This window comes from Theropithecus gelada, chromosome 16 (genome assembly GCF_003255815.1).
Source record: "Theropithecus gelada isolate Dixy chromosome 16, Tgel_1.0, whole genome shotgun sequence".
NCBI classification, from domain to species: Eukaryota; Metazoa; Chordata; class Mammalia; order Primates; family Cercopithecidae; genus Theropithecus; species Theropithecus gelada.
In genome coordinates this window covers 3,240,944-3,256,901 of record NC_037684.1, presented here as the reverse complement: position 1 = coordinate 3,256,901, position 15,958 = coordinate 3,240,944, and the positions used below count along the sequence as shown (strand labels likewise).

General features: G+C 42.7%; 1 protein-coding gene across 2 annotated transcripts in view; it reads left to right on the top strand.

Moving 5' to 3' along the window:
- Nucleotides 1–15,958, top strand: part of SSH2 (slingshot protein phosphatase 2) — a 303,418-nt gene that overhangs the window by 271,955 nt on the left and 15,505 nt on the right. For both annotated transcript variants that reach the window (XM_025363691.1, XM_025363690.1), the window contains 3 exons: nt 329–375; nt 5,423–5,569; nt 9,982–10,182. In XM_025363691.1, coding sequence (XP_025219476.1) covers nt 329–375; nt 5,423–5,569; nt 9,982–10,182 — 395 coding nt within the window. The remainder of the gene's footprint in view (nt 1–328; nt 376–5,422; nt 5,570–9,981; nt 10,183–15,958) is intronic.

Sequence of the window (15,958 nt, the reverse complement as noted above, 5' to 3'; positions counted from 1 at the left end):
TACTATGAGCAAGAATAACAGAAGATACCTAATTTAGATTGGATGATAGTTAAAGACACCTCTGCTGCTCTATGATCATGGGCAAAAATTATTTCAATTCTATGAGTTGGTTTTTGTATCTGTAAAAATGAAGATGAAAATAACATTCTTACTCTATCATTTGTGGAAACTAAATGTGATAACATATGAAGTGCCTGGCAACTTAAAGGGTACTGGGTGGATGTTATTAGTCTTCTTTTTGAAAGTTCTCCTTCCCTCGCTCCTTTTCAAGTATTGTTATTTGGTTAGTTTGCTGATACTCCTTAACCTTGTCTTTTTGGCTCCATAGGGCTCAGAATGGAATGCCTCCAACTTAGAGGACTTACAGAACCGAGGGTAAGCACACAAAGCAGTAGCTGGCACCCCTGTGTGACAGAAGTCCCTGTTTTATCTTTTCCTTTTCCCATCAAAGAGGTATCAGTGGATAACTTTAATCTTAAGAGTTGCATCCGACTGATTCTAATCAGATGTAATCTAAGAAAAATAAAAACAGCTGGGCCAGGTGCGGTGGGTCATGCCTGTAATCCCAACACTTTGGGAGGCCGAGGCAGGCCGATCACAAGGTCAGGTGATCGAGACTCTCCTGGCTAACACGGTGAAACCCCGTCTCTACTAAAAATACAAAAAATTAGCCGGGCATGGTGGCGGGTGCCTGTGGTCCCAGCTACTCGGGAGACTGAGACAGGTGAATAGCAGGAACCTGGGAGGCAGAGCTTGCAGTGAGCCGAGATCGCGCCGCTGCACTCCAACCTGGGTGACCGAGTGAGACTCCGTCTCAAAAACAAAAGAAAAGGAAAAGAAAAACAGCTGTTCTCCCTCTGTTTCGTCCCGCCACCTCCCAAAAATATCAGCTGCTTTAATTGAAGGGCTTTGAAAAACAAATGTGCAAACCATTGGTGATATTTAAAATCAAATTTTTATTTTTATGCAAGAATACATAGAATTGCATATGTTGGGTTCACAGAGCCATTCATTCAACATTCATTGAGCATCTTCTGTGGGACAAAGTGCTAGGTGCTGGGGATCCACAGATAAAGTAAGACTCAGTCCCTATCCTGTGTAGTAAGCTGCTTAAAGATTGTAGGTTATGGATGTGAACTGGACAAGCTTCTGAAATTGAAGAGGACCTACCTTATGTTTAAAAAATTGTCCCTAAGCAGCATGGTTATTAAGTTTGATTGTAACAATAGAGACTACAGTGAACATTCAGCAAGTAAAAAGCTGCCATTCTTCCCTTAGCTGATGCCTACTAAGTTTCTTATTGAAGTTCATTCACTTTAGGAGGTCAGATCATCCCAATAAGAAAAGAGAAAATCAGGTCTGATTTTTTTTTTTTTCTTTTGAGACGGAGTCTCGTTCTGTTGCCCAGGCTGGAGTGCAGTGTTGCCCAGGCTGGAGTGCAGTGTTGCCCAAGCTGGAGTGCAGTGGCATGATCTCAGCTCGCTGCAAGCTCCGCCTCCCAGGTTCACACCATTCTCCTGCCTCAGCCTCCCAAGCAGCTGGGACTACATGCGCCCGCCACCATGCCCAGCTAATTTTTTTTTTTTTTTTTTTTGTATTTTTAGTAGAGACGGGGTTTCACCGTGTTAGCCAGGTGGTCTCGATCTCCTGAATCAGGTCTGAAATTTGCCATGCTTACTCCTCGTGGAAAGAGACAGGACCAGCTGAGACTCAGAGGTAGTGATGGTTGCTGGCTGCCTGTTTTCTCAGCCATAAGCCTCCTGGTTATCTTCACCATTAGTGGATAAATACTCCCTACTTTTTCCCCACATGAAAGGTATTTCATAATTGGCAAAAGGAACTTGGAACAGGACTTAAGCCAAATGATTATACAGAGAATTCCACGGCGGGGAGTAGGGGGAGGATCTGGTTGCTTAATTTAAGATTTGAAGTTAAATAAAACTTGGAAAACTTAATAAGAATTGAGTCTGGAGTTCTTCAAGGCAGAGACTGTATCTTAGTCTTGTTTATAGCTTATTATCTACCTAGCTCAGAGCTGTATAATAAGAGAGTGCTCAGTAAATGTGAATGAATGATAGGTATATTCACACATATTTGAGAACTGTGACTTGGCTGATGGCAGATAAGGAGAGAAAATCAATTAGCAAACTGTGTTGGGAACTCAGAGACCTCACTTCTAATCCTGTGTCTGCCATTTACCTTATTTGGAAATGCCCCTGAAGCATAAGGACCCCGTAATTCAACAAGATTAATAACATTGCATCTGCTTTATATACAGGAGTCTCCTTAAGATTTCTTTAGGAGTGGGACAATGTTTTTTACAAACTTCTCAAATCATCAAGCTTTAAAAATTCTGTAATTCTGGCCAGGTGTAGTGGCTCACACCTGTAATCCCAGCACTTTAGGAGGCTGAGGCAGGTGGATCGCTTGAGGTCAGGAGTTCGAGACCAGCCTGGCCAACATGGTGAAACCCTGTCTCTACTAAAAATACAAAAAATTAGCTGGGTGTGGTGGCAGGTGCCTGTAATCCCAGCTACTCGGGAGGCTGAGGCAGGAGAATTGCTTGAACCCAGGAGGTGGCAGCTGCAGTGAGCCTCGATCATGCCACTCCACTCCAGCCTGGACAACAGAGTGAGACTCTGTCAGAAAAAAAAAAAAAAACTGTATTTCTGGGAAACTTAGATATAGTGTTAAAATTAAGTCTGAGATGTGGTATAGCAGTGTTGGCCAAAAGCATTGGAATCATGTCATATATACATATGAATTTAGAATATAACCCCAGCTGGAGATGAGACCTATCATCTCATTTGTTTCTTAGAAGACTAAATTATAAAATGCAACTAACTATATCTAGTTGTCTTTAAAAACACTGTGGTCAAATTCACCGATAGCTACTTAGATCTTGTTTCTTAAATTCAGTGATTGTTAAATTTTAGTATGTGAAGAATTACAGTTCAGGGATCTGTACACAAAACCATGTATACTGCCGCCTATAGATGACTTATGGGATTTTCAAGGGTAATTTTGACATTAAGGCCATTTCCATCCAATCTACTGACTTCAGAATCTAACCCAAAGTAAAATGTTACTCTATCTAGAGTCATTTGGTGCTGAGATGGGAAAAAAGTTTCAAGGAGTTTCAGTTCCAGTTGGCAGTGACTGCCTATAGCTTTGTAATGAAAAGGATTGGGAAGCTGTGTCCTGCCTCTAGCAAGATAGTGCCATAATTCATTATGAGGTATGGGATTAGAGGTGGGAGATTGTTTGTTTTTATTTTAAATAAAAGGAGGCCAGGCAAGGTGGCTCACGCCTGTAATCCCAGCACTTTGGGAGGCCGAGGCAGGCAGACCACAAGGTCAGGAGTTTGAGACCAGCCTGGCCAACACAGTGAAACGCCATCTCTACTAAAACTACAAAAATTAGCTGGAAGTGGTGGCACACACCTGTAATCCCAGCTACTCAGGAGGCTGCGGCAAGAGAATTGCTTGAACCAGGGAGGCGGAGGTTGCAGAGAGCTGAGATCATGCCATTGCACTCCAGGTCTGGGCGACAGAGCAAGACTCCATCTTGGGGAAAATAAATAATAAAATAAAATAAGGAAAGTGTGTTGCCTGCCTTTTTTTCTTTTTCCTTTTTTTGCTGTCACCCAGGCTGGAGTGTTGCCTTTTTTTCTAACAGTTTTATTGAAATATAATTTACATACCATATGATTCACCCATTTTAAATGTATAATTTGTTGGTTTTTAGTATATTCACAGAGCTGTGCAACCATCACCACAATCCATTTAGAACATTTTTCCAACTCAGAAAGTCTGTACCCTTCAAGAGTCACCTCCATTTTTCTTCTTACCCCTGCCCCAGCAATTCCTAGAAATCACTAATGTTCATCAACTAACTAAGAGCCACTCTTCGGCTGTTTTGAATAATGCTGCTGTGACCATTTGTGTACAAGTTTTCGGGTAGGCTTATTTCTCTTGGATTTATTCTTTGGAAAGGAATTGCTGAGTCCTGTGGTAATTTTGTGTTTACCCTTGGGGAAACTGCTGTACTGTTTTCCATAGCAATTGCACCTTTTTTTGTTTTTGTTTTTGAGACTGAGTTTCATTGCCCAGACTGGAGTGCAATGGCGCAATCTCGGCTCACTGCAACCTCTGCCTCCTGGGTTCAAGCAATTCTTCTGCCTCAGCCTCCCAAGTAGCTGGAATTACAGACATGTGCCACCATGCCCAGCTAATTTTGTAGTTTCAGTAGAGACGGGGTTTCACCATCTTGACCAGGCTGGTCTCAAACTCCTCACCTCTGGTGATCCGCCCACCTTGGCCTCCCAAAGTGCTGGTTACAGGCGTGAGCCACTGCGCCTGGCCAAGCTCGCTTTTTAAATTAAATTTTTTTTTTTAATTTTGTAGTAATGGGCTTTGATGCCAAGTTAAAACAGATTCAATTCGTGTCTGAGAAAATTTTTGGCCACTTGACCTTAACCACAGATTTGGTTAGCTATGGCTGCTTTCTTTTTCTGTATTCATTTCATTGATTTCAGAGTTTGGGTTTATAGAACTTCATATTTGTGCTGAGAAGGAAGCAATGTCTCAGAGAGAAATGAGTGAGTCCATGTTGTATTGTTGGAGCAAACTTAGACATCCAGCTATGTCTAAACAGAGCATTAAGAAAAGATAACATTTGGTAAATGAAACTCAAGCATTTATTGAGATTGTACAGTGAGAAAGATAATAGAAGACTGTTTTGATAGAGAAATTCTCTTCTGCAAGCATCTTAGTGTGGAAGAATCTTCAGATACATCAATGCCATAGCAGCCAGTAATGCAGTCAGATGAGTTTAAGGGAGTTTTAAGTCCAGCTTTTCTCCTTCCAGTTCTCTCCACATTTGCCTTTCACGTAATTGCACAAAGAGAGAGTAATTGCACAAAGCCTAACAATCTGGCGTTTAGAAAAATAGGAAGAAGTCGTTATTCATTCTCTGTTTTTTTTCCTTGGAGTACATGTCAGTAGTCTGATTTTATACAGATGACTTTCAGTGAATAAATTGTATTGCTGATAATTTTAGTAACAAAGTGGCTGATTATGGCCTCAAGTTGATTCTTTGGAGTAAAATATGAGGCATATTTTCAGAATACTATCAAAGATGAGATTGTGCAACTACATAAACTGAAAATGGAATTTAGATGTTGAACATGGTAGATAACCTTTTGCTTAATAATTCCCTGGTGCCCAGGTATGCCCAGGAACCCTGTTGTATAATTTCTGTAATATATAAATATAACCTCTTAGTTCTTTAGCTGTCTTCATTATTTTTGTATTTAATTTCAGCCTATGGAATAAACAAGTTTTAAGTAAGAGAAAACATTGCTGGGAATTGGATTTAGCCTGAGCAGTAGAGCACATATTCTCCCTTGGTTTCCTTGCAGGGTACGGTATATCTTGAATGTCACTCGAGAGATAGATAACTTCTTCCCAGGAGTCTTTGAGTATCATAACATTCGGGTATATGATGAAGAGGCAACGGATCTCCTGGCTTACTGGAACGACACTTACAAATTCATCTCTAAAGCAAAGTGAGTAATAGTCCTGCACAATGTTGTGACCTCTGTTCCTCTTGCCCCATGCATGGCTGGGTTGTGAGGGCTATAGACAACTTACTGATGGTACTCAGGAAAAAGGAACTAAAGAAAGGAGGAGACTGAAATCTTTTTAATCCTAGGCAAAAGACTAGTAACTTACGTTAAATAAACCCCTAGGAGAAGGTAACCTCATGTTGGCTATTTCCATTGAGCACAGAATTAAAGAAAATAGACTTAGACTGCAGCATTTTTTTACAGAAATGAGAGAAGGAAGAAATTCTGAATGAAACCCTTAAGTTGCCAGTGGGGAGATTTAAAAGTTATATCGTAGAAATTATTCCAGGTAGATAGAATACTGGTCCTCCCCGCTGAAGACAAGGAAACAAACTTTGGAAATCTTTTCCTACTCTCTTACTCTATTTTTATGATACTTGAAATGATGAAATTTTCCGTGGCCCTTCTGTTGATGTCTTCCTTACATTAATTGGCTCTTTTAGTGAAAGTATTTGTATTAACTTAGTGTTTGGTATTAATGTCAACACTGCTTTTTTTTTTTTTTTTTAAGTCCTTGGGGATTTCCTTGCCAATCCTGTTTATTCCTTTGCTAGAGAGAACCATAAACGAGCTTGTTTGCCACATCTCCCTTCAGGTAGGACTATGTTCAAACCATCCCTGGCAGATGAGAAGTGCTTTTGTATTTAAACTCCTTCAAAAATAATTTCACACTTCTCTTAAGTACCTTCATGGTCAGGAAGTTCTTCCTCTTAGTTTCCCTAAACCCTCATACTCTAGTTTTGAGCCTATTCCTTTAGTCTCTAGCAAGTACCTAAAAGAGTACTTTGTATTTTTGCATTCTATTAATAAATTATTCCCAGTAATAATACCATTCATGGTATGCTTACTGTTCTTTCATGTATTTTCTAAGATTCAGAGGGGTAGCTCTTGTCGACATTCAGAGAGGTCAAATAAGTGGTGAAGATAGGACATGAACAAAGATCTTGCTGAGGCAGGAGGATCACTCGAGCCCAGGAGTTCAAGACCAGCCTGAGCAAGACTCCTATCTCTATAAAAAAAAATTTGTTTTTAATTAGCCGGGCACAGTGGTGCATGTCTGTGATCCCACCTTCTTGGAAGGCTCAGGGAGGAGGGAGGATCGCTTGAGCCCATGAGGTTGCAGTGAGCTGTGGTCGCACCATGGCACTTGAGCCTGGGTTTAGGGGAAAAAAAAATACTGTCTCTTTTCAGAATCCAAGGGTACTGGAATAGTCTAGTTCTATAAGGAAAAGGTACAAGAAGGCTAGGCCCCAGTCCCAATGAAAAGCAAGGCTAATTTTACTTAGGATTAGGGAGAGCTGTATGGGGTACCCAGGGCACAACTGGGGGCACTCACACTCAGGCTTTTGCAGGCCTAAATCAGCACCTAAGAGTATCTCTTTAAATGCTCCTATGTCTCATCCTAATCAGGACGCTGATTTTTTTTTTTCATTTTTCTTTTTTTTTTTTTTTTTTTTTTTTTTGAGCCAGTGTCTTGCTCTGTCGCCCAGGCTAGAGTACAGTTGTGCAATCTTGGCTTACTGCAGCCTCCACCTCCCGGGTTCAAGCAATTCTCCTGCCTCAGCCTCCCGAGTAGCTGGGGATTATAGGCACGTGCTACCATGCCCAGCTGATTTTATGGGTTTCGCCATGTTGGTCAGGCTGGTCTCAAACTGCTGAGCTCAGGTGATCCGCCTGCTTCAGCCTCCCAAACTGCTGAGATTACAGGTGTGAGCCACTGCACCCAGCCCAGGATCCTGATTCTTAATATGATACCAGCGTTAATCTGGACAGTCCAGCATGGGTGGGGGCACTGAAAGGTGGAATTGGGTTAGGGGATACCTGACTTCAGATCCTTCATTACAAGAGTTAGAAGCCAAACACCAAAAAAGCCCAGTTGAAAATATGTCAAAGAGATGTCTTCATGGAAGTGAATTTCATAATTGAATTTTACTTATGGTTGTCCAAGTTTGAGCACCTTTCATGCCTACAGGCATAGACCTGAAACTTGATACATTAAAGTTATCAGAACTTGATGGGAAAATATAGAGCACATGTCTAAACTTCCTTCTAACATACCACCTTGGCTTCCTAACTGTAGTCTAAATGAAAACCCTAGGGTGCCATAAGTAAAAGAGATAATTACTATTCATTTGGGCTAAACTACACACAGAGACACACACCCCGACTAATGTTAGGACACCCAAATTTTGTACCTAATTCACAAGTGGGAGGTTAATCTTACCTTCCCTTTGAGACTTTCAATTATTATAGCCCATTCTCTGCATTCCTGTAGCTTATCCCGCTCACTTATTTTGGCACTCAACCTCATACCTCCTTGCATTTATACTGAAGTATTTCATATGTCTCTTTCTCCAGAAGCAGGATTATAAACTTCTGAAAACAAGCCTTTCCTTTTTTTTTTTTTTTTTTTTTTTTTTGAGACAGAGTCTCGCTCTGTCGCCCAGGCTGGAGTGCAGTGGCCGGATTTCAGCTCACTGCAAGCTCCGCCTCCCGGGTTTACGCCATTCTCCTGCCTCAGCCTCCCGAGTAGCTGGGACTACAGGCGCCCGTCACCTCGCCCGGCTAGTTTTTTGTATTTTTTTAGTAGAGACGGGGTTTCACTGTGTTAGCCAGGATGGTCTCGATCTCCTGACCTCGTGATCCACCCGTCTCGGCCTCCCAAAGTGCTGGGATTACAGGCTTGAGCCACTGTGCCCGGCCGAAAGGAAGCTTTTCTACCATCATAGTAGTGAGTAAACGGATGAATAGATTTCCCTTGTTATGCTGACATGTACATTTTTAGTTTATTAGAATAGTCACTGGGGAAAGATTCCAGAGCCCATGTATACTAGGGATAAGAATAACAGTTCTTATTTCCAGATTTTTTAATGTTGTTCCTACTTTAAGCACCTAGAAGATCTAATCTGCAGATTCACAGGTTTTTTTATATGTATAGCAAATATTTAGTATTTGAAAGTATGTGCCAGACACTGTGTTATTAGCATAATTAGCATACTGAATCATGTTCATATTCCATTATAAGCTCCAGTATGTTGACATAGGGGTTTTGTTTGTTAGTATAGCTTTAGGTAACTTTGTTTTCTCTTTCTTCCACCTAATATAAAAGAGAAAAAAAACCCACGGTTTTCCTTCATTCCCCCTCATCACTGAGAAAGCCATGTGGCACACCATATGCCCCCATCCAACTCCTCGGTGGTAGAGCCACCTAGACAGGACCCGGGTTGCAGGGTTGTGAAAAGTAATATTTAGGGCTACATCTGAGTAGAGAGGAGGGTTAGTTTCATCTGGTTTCTACTTTCTTCTAAGGACAGAACCCTTACTGGAACTTAAACTGGAAACAATTCATAACATTTGAATAAATTAGTTCAGTCACTGTCACGCCTGTAATTCGGGAGAGTGTCAGCCATGAAACATGCCCCTGGGGCTATGAGGGAACTGGCCTCCACCACACACAAAATGGGCTCCAGTCTAAATTTTAAATGCTCCCTCTACACTCTGTGACCAATTGTCATTGCACTTACCGTATTGAATTTTTTCTTTTTTTTCAAGATGGAGTCTTGCTCTGTTGCCCAAGCTAGAGTGCAGTGGTGCCATCTCAGCTCACTGCAACCTCCGCCTCCCGGGTTTAAGCAATTCTCCTGCCTTGGCCTCCCGAGTAGCTGGGATTACAGGCACAGGCCACCATGCCTGGCTAATTTTTTTGTGTTTTTAGTAGAGACAGGGTTTCACCATCTTGGTCAGGTTGGTCTTGAACTACTGACCTCGTGATCCACTGGCCTCAGCCTCCCAAAGTGCTGGGATTGCAGGCATGAGCCGCCATGCTCAGCCTGTGCAGCTAAGTTTTGTATTTTTAATAGAGACGGGGTTTCACCATGTTGGCCAGGCTGGTCTCGAACCCCCAACCTCAAGTGATCCACCTGCCTCAGCCTCCCAAAGTGCTGGGATTACAGGTATGAACCACCAGACCTAGCCCCATATTGCATTTTAATTGTATGTTTCTCCCACTGAATCCTACCCTTTAGGATAAAAGCTATGTTACTTACCTTTGCATCCCAGCACTTTGCACATTGCCTTACACATATTGTAAATGCCTGGTAAATGTTTGCTGAATGGATTAAAAAAGCATAATATTAACATTGAATATTGTTTAAGAATACATTAGAGCTGCCTACCCTACCCTACCTACACATTTGATTATAAATGTATACGAGTGCACCAAAGTAGAGAGATTGCATAGCAAGAAAATGGAAGGGCAAGAAAAGGATACTTGGAAAAATGTAGAACCCAACTTTTAAAATATCCCCACTACTGTGTTTTCCTCTGTTTTTTACCTTAATCCCCCAAACAAGGAAACATGGATCTAAATGCCTTGTGCACTGCAAAATGGGCGTTAGTCGCTCAGCCTCCACCGTGATTGCCTATGCAATGAAGGAATATGGCTGGAATCTGGACCGAGCCTATGACTACGTGAAAGAAAGACGAACAGTGACCAAGCCCAACCCCAGCTTCATGAGACAACTGGAAGAGTATCAGGGGATCTTGCTGGCAAGGTGAGTCCTTAAGTGACTTTCTCCGATTCTCCCTCCTTTTAAGTTCCCTAAAGCAAGATGAAGTGTCCTTCTCAGTAGCTGCTTCTCAAGCTGATTTGGATGTGATATTTTTTCAAAAAAGACTTATTTCTCTATCAATCCAGTTTTCCTTTTTTTTTTTTTTTCTTTTTTTTTCTTTTTTTGAGGCGGAGTCTGGCTCTGTTGCCCAGGCTGGAGTGCAGTGGCCGGATCTCAGCTCACTGCAAGCTCCGCTTCCCGGGTTTACACCATTCTCCTGCCTCCCGAGTAGCCGGGACTACCGGCGCCTGCCACGTCGCCCAGCTAGTTTTTTGTATTTTTTTAGTAGAGACGGGGTTTCACTGTGTTAGCCAGGATGGTCTTGATCTCCTGACCTCGTGATCCGCCCGTCTCAGCCTCCCAAAGTCCTGGGATTACAGGCTTGAGCCACCACGCCCGGCCTCAATCCAGTTTTCAAAAAATAAGTGTAAGCATTTAAGATTTGCATGGGCTGGCCGGGCGCAGTGGCTCATGCCTGTAATCCCAGCACTTTGGGAGGCCAAGGCAAGCAGATCATTTGAGGTCAGGAGTTCGAGACCAATCTGGCCAACATGATGAAACCCCGTCTCTACTTAAAATACAAAAATTAGCCGGGCATGATGGTGGGCGCCTGTAATCCCAGCTACTTGGAAGGCTGAGGCAGAAGAATCGCTTGAACCCGTGGGCGGAGGTTGCAGTGAGCTGAGATCGTACCACTGCACTCCAGCCTGGGTAACAGAGCGAAACAACATCTCAAAAAAAAAAAAAAAAGAAAAAGAAAGATTTCCCTGGACACACTGCCAGTGGGATAGCCCTGCCCCATAAGGAGCAGTACCAAAAAATTTTTTTAAAGAAAACAAATAGACTAGTATGGAAGATTAAGCATTTAATCTTTCAGGTTGATATAATTAAACTAAAGGATGGAAATACTAAATATTAATACCACTTTTCAACATCTTATAAGACTAGATTCAGCTGCCTTGTTAAAAAAAAAAAAAAAAAAAAAAAAAAAAAAGGATACCAGTGACTCCCAAGGTAATGCAAGGCTTAGCTGAAATTCTTGGAAATTTTTTGGCCCATTCATTCATATTTTGTTTGTATTTTTTATGTTTTTGAGACAGGGTCTCACTCTGTCACCTGGGCTGGAGTGCAGTGGCATAGTCTCAGCTCACTGCAACCTTTGGCCCACTCTTTAAAAAGAAATAAGCACCATCTGCTAATTTGGGTATTTTGTTTACCTCAGTGCTTGGTTTCACTGAGCCTTCTCTAGTAATTTTGATCTTGTGACAAATCAGCAGAATAGGGATGTATATGACCCCGTTGGGTATAAAAGCACTTCCTAGACACAATTCTTTCTTATTTAAAAAATTCTGGCCGGGCGCAGTGGCTCATCCCAGCACTTTGGGAGTCCGAGATGGGCAGATCATGAGGTCAGGAGATCGAGACCATCCTGGCTAACACGGTGAAACCCCATCTCTAGTAAAAAATACAAAAAAAACTAGCTGGGCGAGGTGGCGGGTGCCTGTAGTCCCAGCTACTCAGGAGGCTGAGGCAGAAGAATGGCGTAAACCCGGGAGGCAGAGCTTGCAGTGAGCCGAGATTCAGCCACTGCAATCCAGCCTGGGTGACAGAGCGAGACTCTGTCTCACAAAAAAAAAAAAAAAAAAATCTTTTTGCCGGGCACGGTGGCTCAAACCTGTAATCCCAGCACTTTGGGAGGCAGAGGCGGGCAGATCACAAGGTCAGGAGTTCAAGACCAGCCTGGCCAATATGGTGAAACCCCATCTCTATTAAAACTACAAAAAATTAGCCAGGTATGGTGACGGGCACCTGTAGTCCCAGCTACTCAGGAGGCTAAGGCAGGAGAATCGCTTAAACCCGGGAGATGGAGGTTGCAGTGAGCTGAGATCATGCCACCACACTCCAGCCTAGGCGACAAAGTGAGACTCTGTCTCAAATAATAATAATAATAATAAATAAATAAATCCAATTGTATGTATGCTTTTCAAAAATGCAGAAAATTGCAAAAGGAAAAAATAATTTATGAGCTCAATACACATAGACAGCAGTTGACATTACCTGTTTCTCAAGGTTTTACTCTGTCACATATTTTGGTGGCTATTTTCTCCACGAAAACTGTTCTGTAGTCTACCTCTCCACTCAGTACTAGGTCTTGAATGTCTTCCTGTATCGGTAAGAACCAGCCATTTTCAATAATAATTTGGTAATTGGTTATAAAATGAGTAATTAATTGCACTACATTATTATCCTTTTGGTGGTTAAAGCCACCTTCAGCAGCTCTTGGGAACAAGCATCAGATATTAAATGATTTAAGGATCAGCTTCCTGAGATGCTACATGCTGAAATTCTGTGGATTTCTAGATTCTGCTTTGTTTTTTCCATGTAGGTATGTTCTAGGTGGTTTTGTTAGGGTGAAGGCACAGCTGTCGAGAAGCAGTTGGGGCTGGTGCCAGTGTTTGACTCCAGTAAGTCTTATGATTTGGTCTTGACTCTTGAATCTGGACTGTGTTTCCCCTGAACAAAATGTTACATAGCCTTCCAGCCTATTCAGGCGGAGGGATCACCCTCCCACCCCCGAAGTATTGTGAAAATGTGGCCACAGCATAGCATTATGGTTTCCACTAAAAAACCCCTCCCATTTACTCAACATTTGGCATGATTTTATCTGAACCATTCTCTTAGGAGGCTGGGAGGATACTGAAGCATCCTGTGTTTAAAAGAATTTGTAGGTCTTTGGGGCCAGATTTTGATGGCATTTTTAGATTAGATCAGAAGGTAGGATGTAGCAGTTCTTTTTGGCACAAGAAAGAGGCATCTGAGCATTTAGCAAGAAATAAATATATATTCCCAGACGCACATGACAGATGTTGGACAGTGTCCTCACGTGACCCACTGAGAGGAAGGATACTATGTGTCCTGCCAATTTTGGTATTTATTCTGGAATCCCAGGCTACTGCAAGCTGTTGGGTTGGGTTTTTTTAGTGTGTGTGGTTTTCCTTAGTTGTTGAAGGAATTTCAGAAAAATCTTAGATGAGGATAAGAAGGGCAGTATAAACCCAAAATCACCTTTTTTTTCCCCTTTCCCTTCCTTTTTTTGCTCCATCTCAGCTTCCTAGGCTTGATTCATGGAGGGGGAGGGACAAGCTCTGGGGAGAGAAAAGCACAGAATTTGAGTCAGTAGATCTGGTTTCCATTCCTGGTTCACCCTCTTGCTGCAACCCTGAGAAGTTACTTCACATTTTTCATCCTTACCTGACCCCATCTATAAAATGAAAATCAAGAGATCCATCTCACAGTGTTACTGTGAATAAAAATGTGTATGAATGTTTATTGTGTATTGTTGAGAGTTATTCAGATATGATTCTCATATTCCTCCAAGGCTACCCAGAAGACACATGTATGTGCCATTTATTCCCACTTCCATGACATTTCTCACTGCATCCTGCCACCCCCAGACATATTCCATTCAAAACGGGAATGGAAAATGTTCCTAGAATTTCCTATATTGTGGTGTTTTCTGGATTTTAAGTACTATCTAGTGGTAGGGATGTGACTTAGGCTGCTTTTGGCTGCAAGTAATCAAATACCTCAATCAGGATTTCAGCAAGAAACAGCAGACTCAGATTAGGATTATTTGAGGGGGGTTTTTATCTATCTATGTATCTATCTATCTATCTATCTATCTATCTATCTATCTATCTATCTATCTGTCTGTCAAGGCAAAGTCTCACTCTGTCACCAGGCTGGAGTACAGTGGCATGATCTCAGCTCACTGCAACCTCCGCCTTCCAGATTCAAGGGATTCTCCTGCCTCAGCCTCCCGAGTAGCTGGGACTACAGGCATGTGCCACCACTCCCAGCTAATTTTTGTATTTTTAGTACAGACGGGGTTTCACCATGTTGGCCAGAATGGTCTCAATCTCTTGACCTCGTGATCTGCCTGCCTCGGCCTCCCAAAGTGCTGGGATTACAGGCGTGAGCCATCGCGCCCGGCTGTTGAGGAGGGTTTTATAAAGGGACTATTTACAAGCGTGGCATTGTAGTGGAATCAAGGGTCTTGTATCAGCACGGCTGTTTGGAAGCAGCTCCTAGACCCAAAAAGAGAGGAAGCAGTTCCTAGAACCTGGAAAGAGACTCTTGTTAGAGAAAGGCACTTTCAGAGCCAAGCAATAACTTTCTGTCAGAGAGACACAGCTAGCCCGAGGCAGCCCCGTGCTGAGGGAGCTAGAGGAGTAAATACCTTGCCCTCACTCTCTTTCCTCCAGTCTCCTTCCAGAACTCCCCATTAGCCAAACCCTCTGGAAGTCAGAAAACTAGGGTACCTGTTGTTGTGGTCTGTAGATCAGTCTCCGCAGCAGCAAACAGGGTGGAAAAGCTGAAGAATGGACCCTGCAGGGGCAAATAAAAGATATCTAGCCCAACACCCAGCTACAGGTAGCTTATAAGTTGTACCACTTATCTCCTTTAAAAAACACAGAAGTACTGTCTGTAATGGCTCAGTGGTAATGTAATCATGGACTCTGGTGTTCTACAGCTTTCGGTTCCACCTTCCTTTGTTAACAGCTTGGTCCTTGAGGTTATCTGATGATTGCCAGATGTCTGCCACATCTCTAGGCATCTGTAAATTGTACAGCATCTGGCTGAAGAAAAGGGGCATTTAAACTGGATAGGAAGACCTTCCCCAAAAGCTCCCCACCCATTGGCCAGGACTGGGTCATATGGCCAAGAAAACATAATTTCCAGGACTGGATAAAACATATTCGCAGCTGGGCACAGTGACTCATGCCTATAACCCTAGCACTTTGGGAGACTGAGGCGAGTGGATCACTTGAGGTCCGGAGTTCGAGACCAGTCTGGCCAACATGGCTAAACTCCATCTCTACTAAAACTACAAAAATTAACCAGGTATGGTGGTGGGCACCTACAAATCCCAGCTTCTCAGAAGGCTGAGGCAGGGGAATCATTGAACCCAAGGCGCAAAGGTTGCAGTGAGCCGAGATCATGCCACTTTACTCCAGCCTGGGCAAAAGAGCAAAACTCTGTCTTTAAAAAAAAAAAAAAAAAAAAAGGCCAGGAGCAGTGGCTCATGCCTGTAATCTTAACACTTTGGGAGGCCAAGGCGGGCAGATCACGAGGTCAGGAGATCAAGACCATCCTGGCCAACATGGGGAAACCCCATCTCTACTAAAAATACAAAAATTAGCTGGGCATGGTGGGGGCCTCCTGTAGTCCCAGCCAATCGGGAGGCTGAAGCAGGAAAATGGCGTGAAGCCGGGAGACAGAGTTTACAGTGAGCCATGATCACGCCACTGCATTCCAGCCTGGGCGACAAAGTGAGACTCCATCTCAAAAAAAAAAAAAAAAACAGCATATTCATATTTATCCTCTGGATCTAGGGAAGTGCCACATTTCCTGAACCCATGGGATAGTGAACACCTGAATCAAATCAGGCTCTGACAGTAAGAAAAATGGCTGTTGGATATATAGCTGTTAGGGTCTGCAATCTATGATGTGTTATTAGGAAACCATGGCACTTGTAGGCTAACTGGCAAGTGAATAGGCCCAGCAGACTTGCCCAGCACTAAAGTGCCACTCCAGATCTGCCTGCTTAGAAGAGCAAAGAAAAAAATCCCCAGACTCCTGTGACTGTATGAAGCTCTATCAAGCCTTGCCATTTAGGTAAGCAGGAGAGGAAAATCCGTAGAAAAATCTCACCCAT